Source organism: Notolepis coatsorum, assembly GCF_963971535.1.
Source record: "Notolepis coatsorum genome assembly, chromosome: 8".
NCBI classification, from domain to species: domain Eukaryota; kingdom Metazoa; phylum Chordata; class Actinopteri; order Aulopiformes; family Paralepididae; genus Notolepis; species Notolepis coatsorum.
Window position 1 is genome coordinate 128293367 of NC_140172.1, and position 14005 is coordinate 128307371.

The window sequence follows — 14005 nt, forward strand, 5'->3', positions numbered from 1 at the left end:
CGTTTTTAACAAACCAAATGGTTGAAACTTTAGCAGGCTATGGTTATTTCAATAGTACATGCACTATAGACATACATGTTACTGTATTCAGTACATATCTGTATGTTGTGTATGTCATAAATGTTATCATGAATTGAAAATGGGGGACCCTGGTGCAAACAATTTTCAATCAATCGATTGATTGAAAACTTTATTAACAGATTGCATAATGGGTACAACAGTACGGCTCAATGCAGACCAGATAAATATTTCGTCTTGTTTACATCAGGGTCCCCCATTTTCAATTCATAATGACATTTATGACATAAACAACGAACATACAGATATACAGATATATATCATGACATTTGTGACATACATGACATACAACTGTTACATTTGTTGTGACATACAAGATATGCAAATATACAGTACTGTTATTAAACAGAGATCCTAACAGAAAATATATACATACGATGGGGAGGAGACTGTACATTAGGAGGGGGTGGGAGGGGGGGTTTGGACATTTACGGTGGCCAGTTTCGAATTGTCGTGTTCGAGATTGGCGAGGCGGACGCAGATCTGCGCAGGTTTTACTACGGCCTCGCCAAGCATGTTGCATGATGGTTAGAATGTTGTCCGACTTGCTCTGAAAATCTGACGAGACGAGGCGCGGAAATATCGCGGGACCGAGCCACGCACAGCCTTCAGAGCGAGGCGCCACAGTACCTCTCACCCGACTGCGTGAACACTTCAGGCAACCTACTTGCGTTCAGCGTTTCTCTGATTGGCCACGACGCCCATGTGACCGCGGCAGAGAGGCAGAGAGGCAGAGCGGAAATAGGCTGCTGCTCCGGCGAAAGAAAGACAGGCATTCTATTGCCATGCTCTGCGACAAACTCTAACCATAACCAACTCCGAAAGAATGCCTAAACTTAACCCTAACCTTAACCAACTCCGAAAGAATGCCTAAACTTAACCGGCGAAAGAAAGACAGACGCTAGTTACGTTTATATAGAGAGGCGATAAATTAATTAAACGTAAAAAAAATTTAAAATAAATTGAAGTGATTCAAACTTGTCACCAACTGGACCGCAGGCTCCACAGCAAGCTGGCGAACGAGTTGAGCTAACCGTCGATGTTAAAACAGGGGGGATTGCGTGCAGCAACCTGCGCGCCGCTGCCGCCTGCCGCTGTCGCTCTGCCGCTCCGCTCTGGCGCTGCCGCGTCGCAGCGGGGGCGTGCTAGGCGTGGTCACGTGGGGCGCTGAACGGAAGAAGGTTGCCTTAAGTAATGAAGCCACCCGCGTGCTCCACGCAAATCCATGATGGGGAACGACATGCTGTCGTTGCGCAAAGCGCCTATTGGCTCAGAAAAGTTGTCACCTGGTTGTCACCACCAGCCACGCCCACAAGAGGAAGTTATGAGACGTTTGATTGATTGATTGATTGATTGATTGAAGACTTTATTACAGTACGGGTCCCGTCTATCAGATATATTTATTATTATTATTATTATTATTGGATACAGCGTTATCATCATATCATCATGATAAACTTCAAGCTGTCAGACACACACACACACATACACACATGCGTCGTCTGTTTTGCCTCAATACTGTATATATAATTCTGTTTTACCTCAATATACACAGTATACATATATATATTGATGCAAAACAGAATTATTCAGCAGTGTGTTGTGTGTGCGTGCGGCCAGGAGCGCGCAACAAGATGGTATACATTATGGTATATGAATAGTATATTCCACTATAGCAGTATATGGTGTGCTGTACATTTGAATCTGATCTAATTTTGCACACGGCCATCGCATTATAATGAGCTGGACAGGTGTGTAATGTGTGTGTGGTGACGTGAAAGCGTATCTGCCATGCGAGACTAGGCGAGAGGCTCTCGCGAAATCTGAAGTGTCCGCCTTTTTAACTCCTCCCCCGGCTTTACTCGGCTACTCTCGTCTACTTTCGAGGCGAACCGAAATCCATCTCGAACACGCCTAATATCTATATAGATATCCACCCACACGATCAGAGTTCACTCTACAACCAGGAAGCACCTCCCACCCGACACGTGTTCAGAGTTCACTCTACAACCAGGAAGCACCTCCACGCCGACAGCGTCTCTACTTTCCGTAGCTCCATTTCTGCAGACCCCTCTCTGATTGGTTGAGCCCATTTCTGCAGACCCCTCTCTGATTGGTTGAGCGAAGCCCCTCTCTGATTGGTTGAGCGAAGCCCCTCTCTGATTGGTTTAGCTCGTCACGCGGTAAAAGGCGGATGTAATGTTATCATATCAAGAAGATAAAAAGAAATGTACTACCAGATTCGCGTATAACGTTATTTCGCGTGACTTCGCGGTTTATTCATAACGTTATGCACATTTCACAACACAGCCAGCTGTTAGAAACTGTACATTGTAATGTTATATAACATAACGTTATGTTATTTCGCGGTTATTTCACATAACGTTATTTCACGTGACAAGTTCAACACAGCCCAGCTGTCAGAAACTGTACATTGAGGGGGTTTGAATCACTGTTTAGTGTTTACACTCCCCACTTACTGTAACTGTACCATGACGCACTCCCCACTTACTGTAACTGTACCATGTTCTACATATAACCTCATCTCATCATGCACCTTGTTGTGTATCCTGTTTCTTTTTCCTCATTATTATATTCAGAGTTAATTATATTGTTTACACCAGGGGCGTCATTTTGGTATGGCAAGGTATGGCACTCGCCATACCTTGGCAAATAAAAATGTAAATTTTTTTTTTTTTTTAATTATTACAATTTTTTTATGTTGATTTAGAATTCGAATGTCAACATTATGAACAAAGCTTCGAACTATTCGGTACAGCCCTAGCAAGGTTTTTTCTATTTTTTATTATTGATCTTTTTTCCCCCTCCTTTTTTCCTCCGATTTTCTCCCATCCCAATGTTAGTCGTTATGTCAATTCCCAATCCCCTTCCTGGTCGCTGCACACTTACCCCCCACAGTCGGTCTGGGAGAGTGGAGGCTATCACGTGCTTCCTCCGACACACGTCTAGCCAATCAACCGCTTCTTTTCACCTGGCAGCGCGGACTCTCACTGAGAGGGTGTAACGTGTGGAAGGATCACACTACCCCCCTTAGATCCTATCCGCGCTGAGCAGGCGCCCCGACCGAACTGTAGGAGTCGCTGTTTGCAACAACCCGGACCCACCCCGCCAGCTTTCCCACCCTCTAATACTGCCAATTGTATTAGTGTGAACGGCCAGCCAAGCTGGTGACAACGCCGGAGTTGTGAGCTGGATTCGAACAGGCGAATCCAGCGTCTCCGGCGTTGGTGACGAACGCAATCTCCGCTATGCCACCTGACCGCCCAGCCCTAGCATGTTTTGATATTGTCAATTATCTCACTTTTACTAGGTGAGGAGAGAGAGAGCATCCTGACTGGCAACATCACCTCCTGGTTTGGGAATAGCACTGCACAAGACCGTAGCAGACTACAAAGAGTGACACGTTCAGCCGAACGCACAATTGGAGGGGGGCTTCCCACCCTCCAGAACATTTACAACAAGCGGTGCAAGGGGAAGGCTAAGAGAATTATTAAGGACTCGAGCCACCCGAACAACTGCTTCTTTGAACTGCTGCGGTCAGGCAAGCGATACCGGAGTCTTAAGGCGAGCACGGAAAGACTCAGAAGAAGCTTCTATCCCCAGGCCATCAGGCTGCTAAACGAACAATAAACACTATGCAACAACCATCAAATGCACACAGCACACACACCCACACGCACACACTCAAACAAACAACACACTGCAGCACCCACTCTCCACACTTTAGATCACACAAACACACTTTATATTTATTGATAAAGGATTTGCACTACAACTCGTACATCTACTGTAAATTGTACCTAAATTGCACCTCATCCCATTTCTGCCTTGCACTATATAGTATTGTATATTAGTACACTGCACAGTATTGTATATTATATGGTAACTCAGTTACGTCTATTCTGCATCGAACATTGTACATATGTCTATACTGAACACTGTGACCTCATTTTTTTTTTACTTCTAATTTACATGCTATACTATGTTATTTTATTTCATACTTATCTTGTCTTGCACAATCTCTGGAGCGCAACAGTAAGAAGCATTTTGTATAAAAGTATTCTGTACTTCTGTATGACAACTATTAAAGAAACTTGAAACTTGAACTTGAGGTGACTTTTACTGTGACTAACTGAAATATTCCCAAAAAAAGGAAAATGGACATAGGGACGTTTTTTAATCAAAGGGCAGCAGAGACAAGTGATACAGGGACACAGGTACGGTCTGGCTTAGTGATTATAATAGTGCAGTTCAGCATTCAGTAACCCATACTTTTTGTGAATGTGTTTTTGATACTACATTCTGTTGAACACACACCTCAAAACCGTACCTAAGGAAAATGGGCTCAATTGCAAGAAAAGTAATAGACAGTTATGATATTACATTCTGCATAATTCGTATGCAAAATATTGTGGTTCCCTGCTTTAGTCTATTGACACATTTCTATACTAAAAATGCTTGTGTAGTCCTGTGTCATACCTAAATGTCATATAACTGAATTGTATAGAAACAACTCACCAAAAGTGACTATTGCACAACTGATTTGACAAAAAAAATCCACCAAGGGGGGAAACCCTTTTTTTAATGATTCGTTATGGCGTAATCAATACTTCCATGCTGACCACTACACTTCCGCGTTACATTGAAATCAAGGAGGAGATTGCGGGGGGGTCAAATGAATGGATGTGGACGAGAGCCGTGATGGAAGTGGTTGCCGATACGGCTGTGGGGGTGCTAGAGACATGATCGAATAGACGTTTATGCGCCTCGCTCTCCTGAACACGGCGTGACCCAACTAACTAATCGATCAGAACTAAATCGGCAGAGAAAAAGCCCATTTTAAAGCACCTATTCCGCTTGGACATGCGCAGAGTGCCCATGGAGTCTGGACGACGCGAGATGACGCTCGAATGAATGTGGACCGTTCTATCAGAGGGGGGAGCTTCGGTGGCCAGCCGAACAGGATAATGAAAAAATGATCCCACTAAATGGCCAGACGTGTCTTATGGCGACATCTACAATTACCTCATTGAGTCTCCAGGTAGACTAATGTTTATATTTAAGTGCAGCGGTCTGTAGCCACTTAGCCACAGGAGAGAGGCTAATCTCTCCTGTGACAAAATGGCATCCAATGTAATAAAAAAAGTCAACCAACGAACTCGATTCTTGTACCGGATCTCCTCTCTGGTAAACAAGAACACCCTGAAGACTCTGGCAGGAGCACTCATTCAGGGGTACTACGACTATGCTTGCACCTCATGGTACCAAAGCACCTCAAAGGCGCTAAAAACAAAATTACAAACATCTCAAAACAAACTGGTCAGACTACTGCTTGACCTTACTCCTAGAACCCACCTCACCCCTGCCCACTTTGACAACCTAGGATGGCTTAGAGTAGACGACAGAGTACAACAACTTGCAATGGGCCTGGTCTACAAGATACACTACACGACCAAGGTACCCATGTACATGTCAAAATACTTCCCAAAGGTCAGTGAATACCACGATCACAACACCAGAGGGAGCTCCACAAATCATGTTAAACCCAGATTCGGCTCAAATAAGGGACTAAACACGTTTCGCAATTATGCCACATCAATGTGGAACGCCCTACCCAAAGCTGTAAAGGAATGTGGATCACTACCCACTTTCAAAACCTCTCTCAAGGGACACCTACGGGAGACTGCAATTCAACACTGGCCCCTGTAAATATCCTAACCCAACCCCCTCCAATGTACAGTCATTTACCTAGTATGGTTTTGTCAATAGTTCAATGTACAATTGTGTTTGTTTGTACAGTGTCTCCCCCCCCCCCCCTCAATGTACAGTGTTACTTGTTTATACAGTGTGCCCCCCGCCCCCCCCCCCCCCCCAACCACCTCCAATGTAAATTACCCAGTATGGTTGTCAATATCCCAATGTACCCAACCCCCCCCACCCAACCTCCTCCAATGTACAGTTTCTACGTCAAATGTATATACTCCCTTTTCTTGACTCCTTCTGTATCACAAAAAGTACTGTATTTGCAAATCTGGTATGTCATAAATGTATAGATGTAGCAGTACTGACTATCTGTATGTCATGTATGTCATATATGTCTATATGAATTGAAAATGGGGGACCCTGATGGAAACAAGACAAACGTCTTTCTCAGGTCTGCATCCCCTTAACAATTGTATGTATTGAGCCGTACTGTATTGTACCCATTCTGCAATCTGTTAAATAAAGTTTTCATTCATTCATTCATTCACTTACATGGCCACCGAAGCTCCCCCCTCTGATAGAACGGTCCACATTCATTCGAGCGTCATCTCGCGTCGTCCAGACTCCATGAGCACTCTTGACCATACCTCTTTTGAGGCCACTGTGCGAATGACTCACCAGTCTGAGGAGGAGATCCTGGTGTGGGCAAGGTCGATGCAGGTCACCTGGAGAGTGGCCCATACATATATGTCATATATGTTATCATGAATTGAACATGGGGGACCCTGATGTAAACAAGACGATGAATTGAAAATGTCTAGGCCTACCACAAGTTCAAAATCTGGTATGTCATAAATGTCTAGATGTAGCAGTACTGTCCATCTGTCTACCTGTATGTCATATATGTTATCATGAATTGAACATGGGGGACCCTGATGTAAACAAGACGATGAATTGAAAATGTCTAGGCCTACCACAAGTTCAAAATCTGGTATGTCATAAATGTCTAAATGTAGCAGTACTGTCCATCTGTCTACCTGTATGTCATATATGTTATCATGAATTGAACATGGGGGACCCTGATGTAAACAAGATGATGAATTGAAAATGTCTAGGCTAATAAACAACTTGTGACAAATAACTCTTGACTTGACCACCAGCCTCTCTCTCTTAATGCATTAACTGGGTTAATTAATCAAAATGTTATATTGTAACTGTCTAGTTATTGATTGATTGAAAACTTTATTAACAGATTGCAGAATGGGTACAGTACACAGTACAGCTCAATACATACAATTGTTAAGGGAATGCAGACCCCAGAGAAAGACTTTCGTCTTGTTTACATCAGGGTCCCCCATTTTCAATTCATCGTAACATATGACATACAGATAGACAACTGGGTTAATCTAAATGTTACATTGTACAGTAAGTGGGGAGTGTAAACAAGTTGACCGCTGGCTGTGTTGTGAAATGTGAATAAACCGTGAAGTCACGCGAAATAACGTTATACGCGACGCTATACAAACCAATTACATAATCCTATCCAACATGTGTAAAGGCACACACAACATATTCCAGTTAACGGTATATTTTTTTAATGATTCGTTATGGCGTAATCAATACTTCCATGCGTATAAATTGCGTTCAGCCTCTCTCTCTGGAGTTAACGGAGTTTCGACTCCTGGCTAGAGGAGCTTGTCTCGGCTCATGCGGGGGGCCAATCAGAGAGGGGCTTCGCTCAACCAATCAGAGAGGGGTCTGCAGAAATGGGAGGGGTCTGCAAAAATGGAGTTCAACCAATCAGAGAGGGGTCTGCAGAAATGCGGCTACGAATTGTGGAGACGCGTGGTCTATTCATCAGAAAACTCGGATCCTGGATTCGGCTCCCAGCTTGTCGCGGCTCATGCGCATGCGCGCGCTCGGCCAATCAGAGAGGGGTCTGCAGAAATGGGCTCAACCAATCAGAGAGTGGTCTGCAGAAATGGAGCTACGGAAAGTAGAGACGCCACCCGACACGTGTTCACAGTTCACTGAAGAGTTTATCGCCGGCCACTAGAGGGCAGCGTCTCACTACTATCTGACCGGATATGCCGTGCGCCGAGCGGCCATTTTAGTTTTAACGTTACTAACTTGTTTGTTTCAGAAACTTTCACTCCGCCTCCAGTCAAGACGTCGTTCAACTCATTCATGTGAGATTGTTTACATTATTGTTAGTTAGTGTGTATTTACTTTATATCCTTATATATTTCTTTATATATATATGCGTTATGTTAGTGACAACAACATGCATGTATGTAAAACTTTGTCAGCTTATTTCGCTGTATTCTCGAAGTCAACTTCCTGTCTGTTATTGCTACGCAACTGCAGCGTGGGGGGAAACGGCCCCGCCTGGTACATTGTGTACACTATTTAGTGGAGAAACGGATAGTTAAAGCGGCAAATTAAAGACAATCAAGCAGACTTTTCTTCGGTCCTTCACAATGCCAAAGAGCTGCTGTGTTACCGTTATACTAATGACAAATACAGAAATCCAAATCGGAAGTTTTATACCATCACAGAGGAAAAGGTGGCTGGTGGCTAACATTCAGCTAACTCGCTCTGATGTTGTGGTCGTGGCAGGGCCGGATTGGGGAAATAATTCATACCGGGAGATATAGCGCGAAATATAGCCCCAGTCAGGCCACTTTTTAAGCGGGGGTCTGGGGGTCCCCCACCAGGATTTTTTTTTGTTACAAAGACTTAATTTCCTGAATTCTGGTGAATTTTAGTGCATGTGAATCACAAACTAATGAGCCAACAATTGCTTAGTACAATGTACTGTTATGGACCTCAAATAAAACTGTTGTGGCACTAGCAATGCTACTCTCTCCACCTTCAAAAAGAAAAAAGCAAGAGCACAACATATTTTTCTATTTACTATTATAATACAGTTAACCACTCTCTCCTGTAAGGGCCTTTCTTTTTCTTTGTTTTATCCCTCTCTCCTCTACCCTTTCTCTTTCTTCCACTGTCCATTCTCGAAGACACTCTGATGTCACGAGACCGCCGCCATCTTGGTATAGGGGGACCATACGGATTTCTACCATCAAATCCATGCATTGAGCTCTGTTTTTTATTTCTCTTTCTTCCACTGTCCATCTTGACATCAACGTTAATTGACTTTCGCTCTACTGTATCTCTCCCGAGTCCCTCACTACCTGGCTCATGGCCTGGCTGTTATTCTGCATCTGAGTGCCGTCTGCCATTCCATTCGCCGCCTCCGCTGTCAATCAGTTGTATCGCCTGGTCCCGCCTCCACCAATCACAAGCGGCAGCACGGCTCCATTGTGTGTGATCCGCTGGCCCGTGAGAGAGAGAGAGTCAGATAGTTCTCCAACTCTGTGGCAGACAGTGAAATCCTGGTTGTTCCCCACCCATCTAGGTTATCTAACTATCGCGCCGCGCCGCCGCCACAACTAGAAACAATCGCCTGGCAAAAAATAATAATAATAATTTTTTTTTTTTTTTTTTTTTTTTTTTTTTATATAAATCTGTGCAGGCCAGGCCACCGGGAAAACTCCCGGTGCTCCCGATGGCCAGTCCGGACCTGGGTCGTGGTAATCAGGGGGAGTTTCTTTGACTCATATCTCGCCTTAGAATCACCAGAAAGACTTTCGAAATAGTGAAATGCCATGTTGGCCTCAATATTAACAAATCGTATGAAAATGTTATGAAATGAACAAGAATGTGATAAAACATGTAATAAAAACGGAGCTCAATGCATGGATTTGATGGTAGAAATCCGTATGGTCCCCCTATACCAAGATGGCGGCGGTCTCGTGACATCAGTGTCTTCGAGAATTGTCTGTTTCAGGGTGTCTGGAGTGTGTTTCTTCATTCACTATATAACCAGGAAGCACCTCCCACCCACACGATCAGAGTTCACTCTTGTCTTTGTCTTTGTAGAATAAAATGGCGCAGCAAGGAGTTGATCTGTACCGGGACCAGTGCTGCTGTTCTCTCTGTCTGGATGTACTGAAGGATCCGGTAACTATTCCCTGTGGACACAGCTACTGTATGGGCTGTATTACAGACTGCTGGGATCACGATGATCAGAGGGGGATCTACACATGTCCCCAGTGCAGGGAGACTTTTACTCCGAGGCCTGTTCTGAAGAAAAGCAACATGCTGGCTGAAGTGATAGAACAACTAATGAAGACAGGACTCCAAGCTGCTCCTCCTGATCACTGTTATGCTGGACCTGGAGATGTGGCCTGTGATGTCTGCACTGGGAGAAAGCAGAAAGCCCTCAAGTCCTGCCTGGTATGTCTGACCTCTTTCTGTGAAACTCACCTCCAGCCTCATCATACTGTAGCTCCGTTAAAGAAACACAAGCTGGTCAAAGCCTCCACACGGCTTCAGGAGAACACCTGCTCTCGTCATGACAGGATTCTGGATGTTTTCTGTCGTACTGATCAGCAGTGCATCTGTTATTTGTGTTCCATGGATGAACATAAAGGCCATGATACAGTCTTAGCTGCAGCAGAAAGGACGGAGAGACAGAAAGAGCTTGGCATGAGTCAGCAGAAAGTCCACCAGAGAGCCCAGGAGAGAGAGAAGCGACTCAAAGAGGCCCAACAGGCTGTTGATTCTCTCAATCGCTCTGCTGATAAAGCAGTGGAGGACAGTGGGAGAATGTTTACTGAGCTGATACGCTCCCTGGAGACGAGGTGCTCTGAGCTGAAGAAGGTCATCAGAGCCCAACAGAGGACCACCGTGACTCAGGCTGAAAAACTGCAGAAGAGACTGGATCAGGAGATAGCGGACCTGAGGAGGAGAGCCACTGAGCTGGAGCAGCTCTCACACACAGAGGACCACATCCACTTTCTACAGAGTTACCCCTCCCTCTCCAGTCCCAGTGAGTCTACAGACTTACCCAGCATCAGTGTCCTTCCTCTCCTGTACTTTGCAGATGTGACTGAGGTCGTGTCTGAGCTGAGAGACAAACTACAGGACGTTCTGAAAGAGCAGTGGCCCAGAATCTCAACAACAGCGAATGCAGTTAATGTTTTACCAGAGCCCAAGACCAGAGCTGACTTCTTACAATATTCCTCTCTGATCACCCTGGACCCAAACACAGCAAACACAAGTCTGTCTTTGTCTGAGGGGAACAGAAAAGCAACACGGATGCAGCAAGAGCAATCATATCCTAATCACAGAGAAAGATTTATTAGATTGCCTCAGGTTCTGGGTAGAGAAGGTCTGACTGGACGCTGTTACTGGGAGGTGGAGTGGAGTGAAGGGGTTTGTGTAGCAGCCTCCTACAAAGACATTAATAGAACAGGCGGCTGGACGAACTGTGTATTTGGATTAAATTCCAAATCCTGGGTTTTAGAGTGCAGACAAAGTGATTACAACTTCACACACAATAACAAGAGAATAACAGTACCGGGCCCCCGGTCCTCCAGAATAGGAGTGTACCTGGATCACGGGGCAGGTACTCTGTCCTTCTACAGCGTCTCTGACACCATGACCCTCCTGCACAGAGTCAACACCACATTCACTCAGCCTCTCTATCCTGGACTTACGTTACATCACTTTGGGGAGGTTGAGTTTTGTGAGCTGAAGTAGAGATCAGTGACATTCACAGCTCCTCTACTCAGGGTTTTGGATTTAAATTGATCTTGAAGATGCTGAGTTGTGAAAGATGAGGTCATTAGGAGTTATATTCACTCAGTCACTCTATCATTGTTCTGAGGGACACCGTTTATAGCCTACCGGGGTAAAGTTTGTCTGATTGGATATTTGCATATTCACATATTTGATTCCCATCTTCAATACCTCTGTTCCTTTGCATGTGGGGAAGTCAAACTCTTTATTTGCATACTCTGGGTAGGTTGGACAACAATATGCAACCATTGTATTTGATCACCTTTGGTTATTTTGGTCATTACTGTGGGATTTGGGTCCGTCTCTTCGCTTAGGAAAAATGACCATTCATTGAATATTGTGCATTTTGTTCTTTTATTCCTACTAAATAAACGTGGACATCTAAACCCAGAAGGACACGTGTGGATATTTGATAGATCCTACTGTCTCTCACTCTAGAAGCTCATACTGGCTGCATATCTTTCTAGTGTCTATCTAGAAGATCATTGGTTTGTAAATGTACTATTTTTTTGTTTTGAATGTATGTTTTGTAATCTGTATATTGGCCTGGTGAATGATTGAATTGAATTTAATTGAAATTTTTATTAACATATTTCAGAATGGGTACAGTACAGTACAGCTCAATACATACAATTGTTAAGGGGATGCAGACCAGAGAAAGACTTTCGTCTTGTTTACATCAGGGTCCCCCATTTTCAAATCATCATAACATATATGACATGCATGACATACAGATAGACAGTACTGCTACATCTATACATTTATGACATACCAGACTTGCAAATACAGTACTGTTTGTGATATAAAAAGAGTCCAGAAAAGAGAGTATATACATTTGACGTAGAAACTGTACATTGGAGGAGGTTGGGTATAGGTGGGCGGGGGGCGACTGTACAATGGAGGTGGTTGGTGGGAGGGGTGGGTGGGGGACATACACTGTACAACTGTACAAACAAAACTACATTGGAATATTGACAACCATACTTGCTAATTTACTGTACATTGAGGGGGTTGTGTTAGGACATTTACAGGGGCCAGTTTCTTTTTTTAAAACTTTGGCCATTCCGCTGGCTCTTTTTTGCGTTTATCGCATTTACTCTGGTCAAGAATGACCGACAGAAACAGGCTGAAGGGGTACAGATGGGGGGGAAGACACTCTGGGAAAGGCACGGCTGCAGTCCGGGATTCGAACTCGCTAAACCCCAGATCCGTGACGAGCACGGTTGTCCCCGGCGACGAAATAGCGCTCGAGGTACGCGGTGAGCTACTGGAGCTCCCCTACAGGGGCCAGTTTCAAATTGCAGTCTTCCGTAGGTGTTCTTTGAGAGTGGTTTTGAAAGTGGGTAGTGATTCACATTCCTTTACAGCTTTGGGTAGGGCGTTCCACATTGATGTGGCATAATTGCTAAACGTGTTTAGTCCCTTGTTTGAGTTATCGTTATGATGTGTTATCGTTTTATTAATTGTGATACTGCACACGATAACCATTAAATATAAGGATGTTGAATACAAGGTGTAGTGGTTTAAGCCCTATAGTCAGTTTGAAGGTTACTTATGTTACACTGAAAAACAAAATCTTTTCATATTCTCTTTTTTATACTTTTACAAAATATTGATGTACCTTGCTCAAAGAAGTTATTGTTTCAAATGTTTTTTTTATTAACCATTTATTATAGATTCAGCAAGTCTTCTTTTAAACAACAACATATACAAATAATAAAAATATCAAGAAGAAAAGAAAGAAACAGTCAAAAGAATAAACAGCAGGCAGCTGTCTTAAGCCTGTGTGACCTCTAGCTTTTCTCTCATGTGGTTCATAAATGGACTCAGAACTGAGACTCAGAGCTCCTCTCACCTGCACACTTCAGCACCGTTTTCAACGCGAAGTCATTTTCATTTAACACTATTGGATTTCAATGGTAATTCATGACCGTTTCATATTTTCCCTTAAACATGTAAACAGATATTTGAGAAGCTAATTGCTGCTAATTGGAGGGAGGATATCTATACTTAAACCAGCATTGCTATTGGAATAGTTAGGTAGTGTAGTTTATCCTGTGGAATTCAAGGAAGAGTTCACTGATGATGGCATCCAGACGGCCTCTGCCTCCTCGTGAGAGTTGAACTTCTTCCATTTGCCCTCAGTCTTCACTTCAGGTGTGCTGCCACGCAGGGCGTACTCAAACCCCCTTGCCCGCAGTTTCTTCTTTACAGTGATGATGAAACTACAGTGTTTGTCATGCATTGCCTTACTGTAGTCAGGGAAAATATAGATGCGATGTCTCATGTAAAGCAACTCCTTCTTTTCTCTGGCAAGACTCCTGATCCTGGCTCTTATCCTGGTACCTGGAGGATGTAATGAGGCTGTGCAGCTGTCTGGGGTTAGGGTTAGGGGTGCAATGGCCAGGGGCTCCGGTAAGTTCTTTCTCCCCAGAAGCTCAGGAATCAGTTGAGACATAAGATGGGTGACGTCTCTACCCTCGCGGCCCTGCTGTTACATGTTCACAAAACGCAGATTCAGAGCCCTGCTCCTGTCCTCAGAGTTCTCCCTCTC

The 14005-nt window shown here is 44.1% G+C and overlaps 1 protein-coding gene across 1 annotated transcript; it reads left to right on the forward strand.

The window, feature by feature from the left end:
• The first annotated feature begins 7955 nt into the window (after nucleotides 1-7955).
• Nucleotides 7956-11836, forward strand: LOC311233132 (tripartite motif-containing protein 16-like). The gene is made up of 2 exons (XM_084320020.1): nucleotides 7956-7991; nucleotides 9748-11836. Exon 2 carries the CDS (start codon nucleotides 9754-9756, stop codon nucleotides 11410-11412), a length of 1659 nt encoding a protein of 552 aa, XP_084176146.1. The 5' UTR covers nucleotides 7956-7991; nucleotides 9748-9753; the 3' UTR covers nucleotides 11413-11836.
• Nucleotides 11837-14005: the final 2169 nt, after the last annotated feature.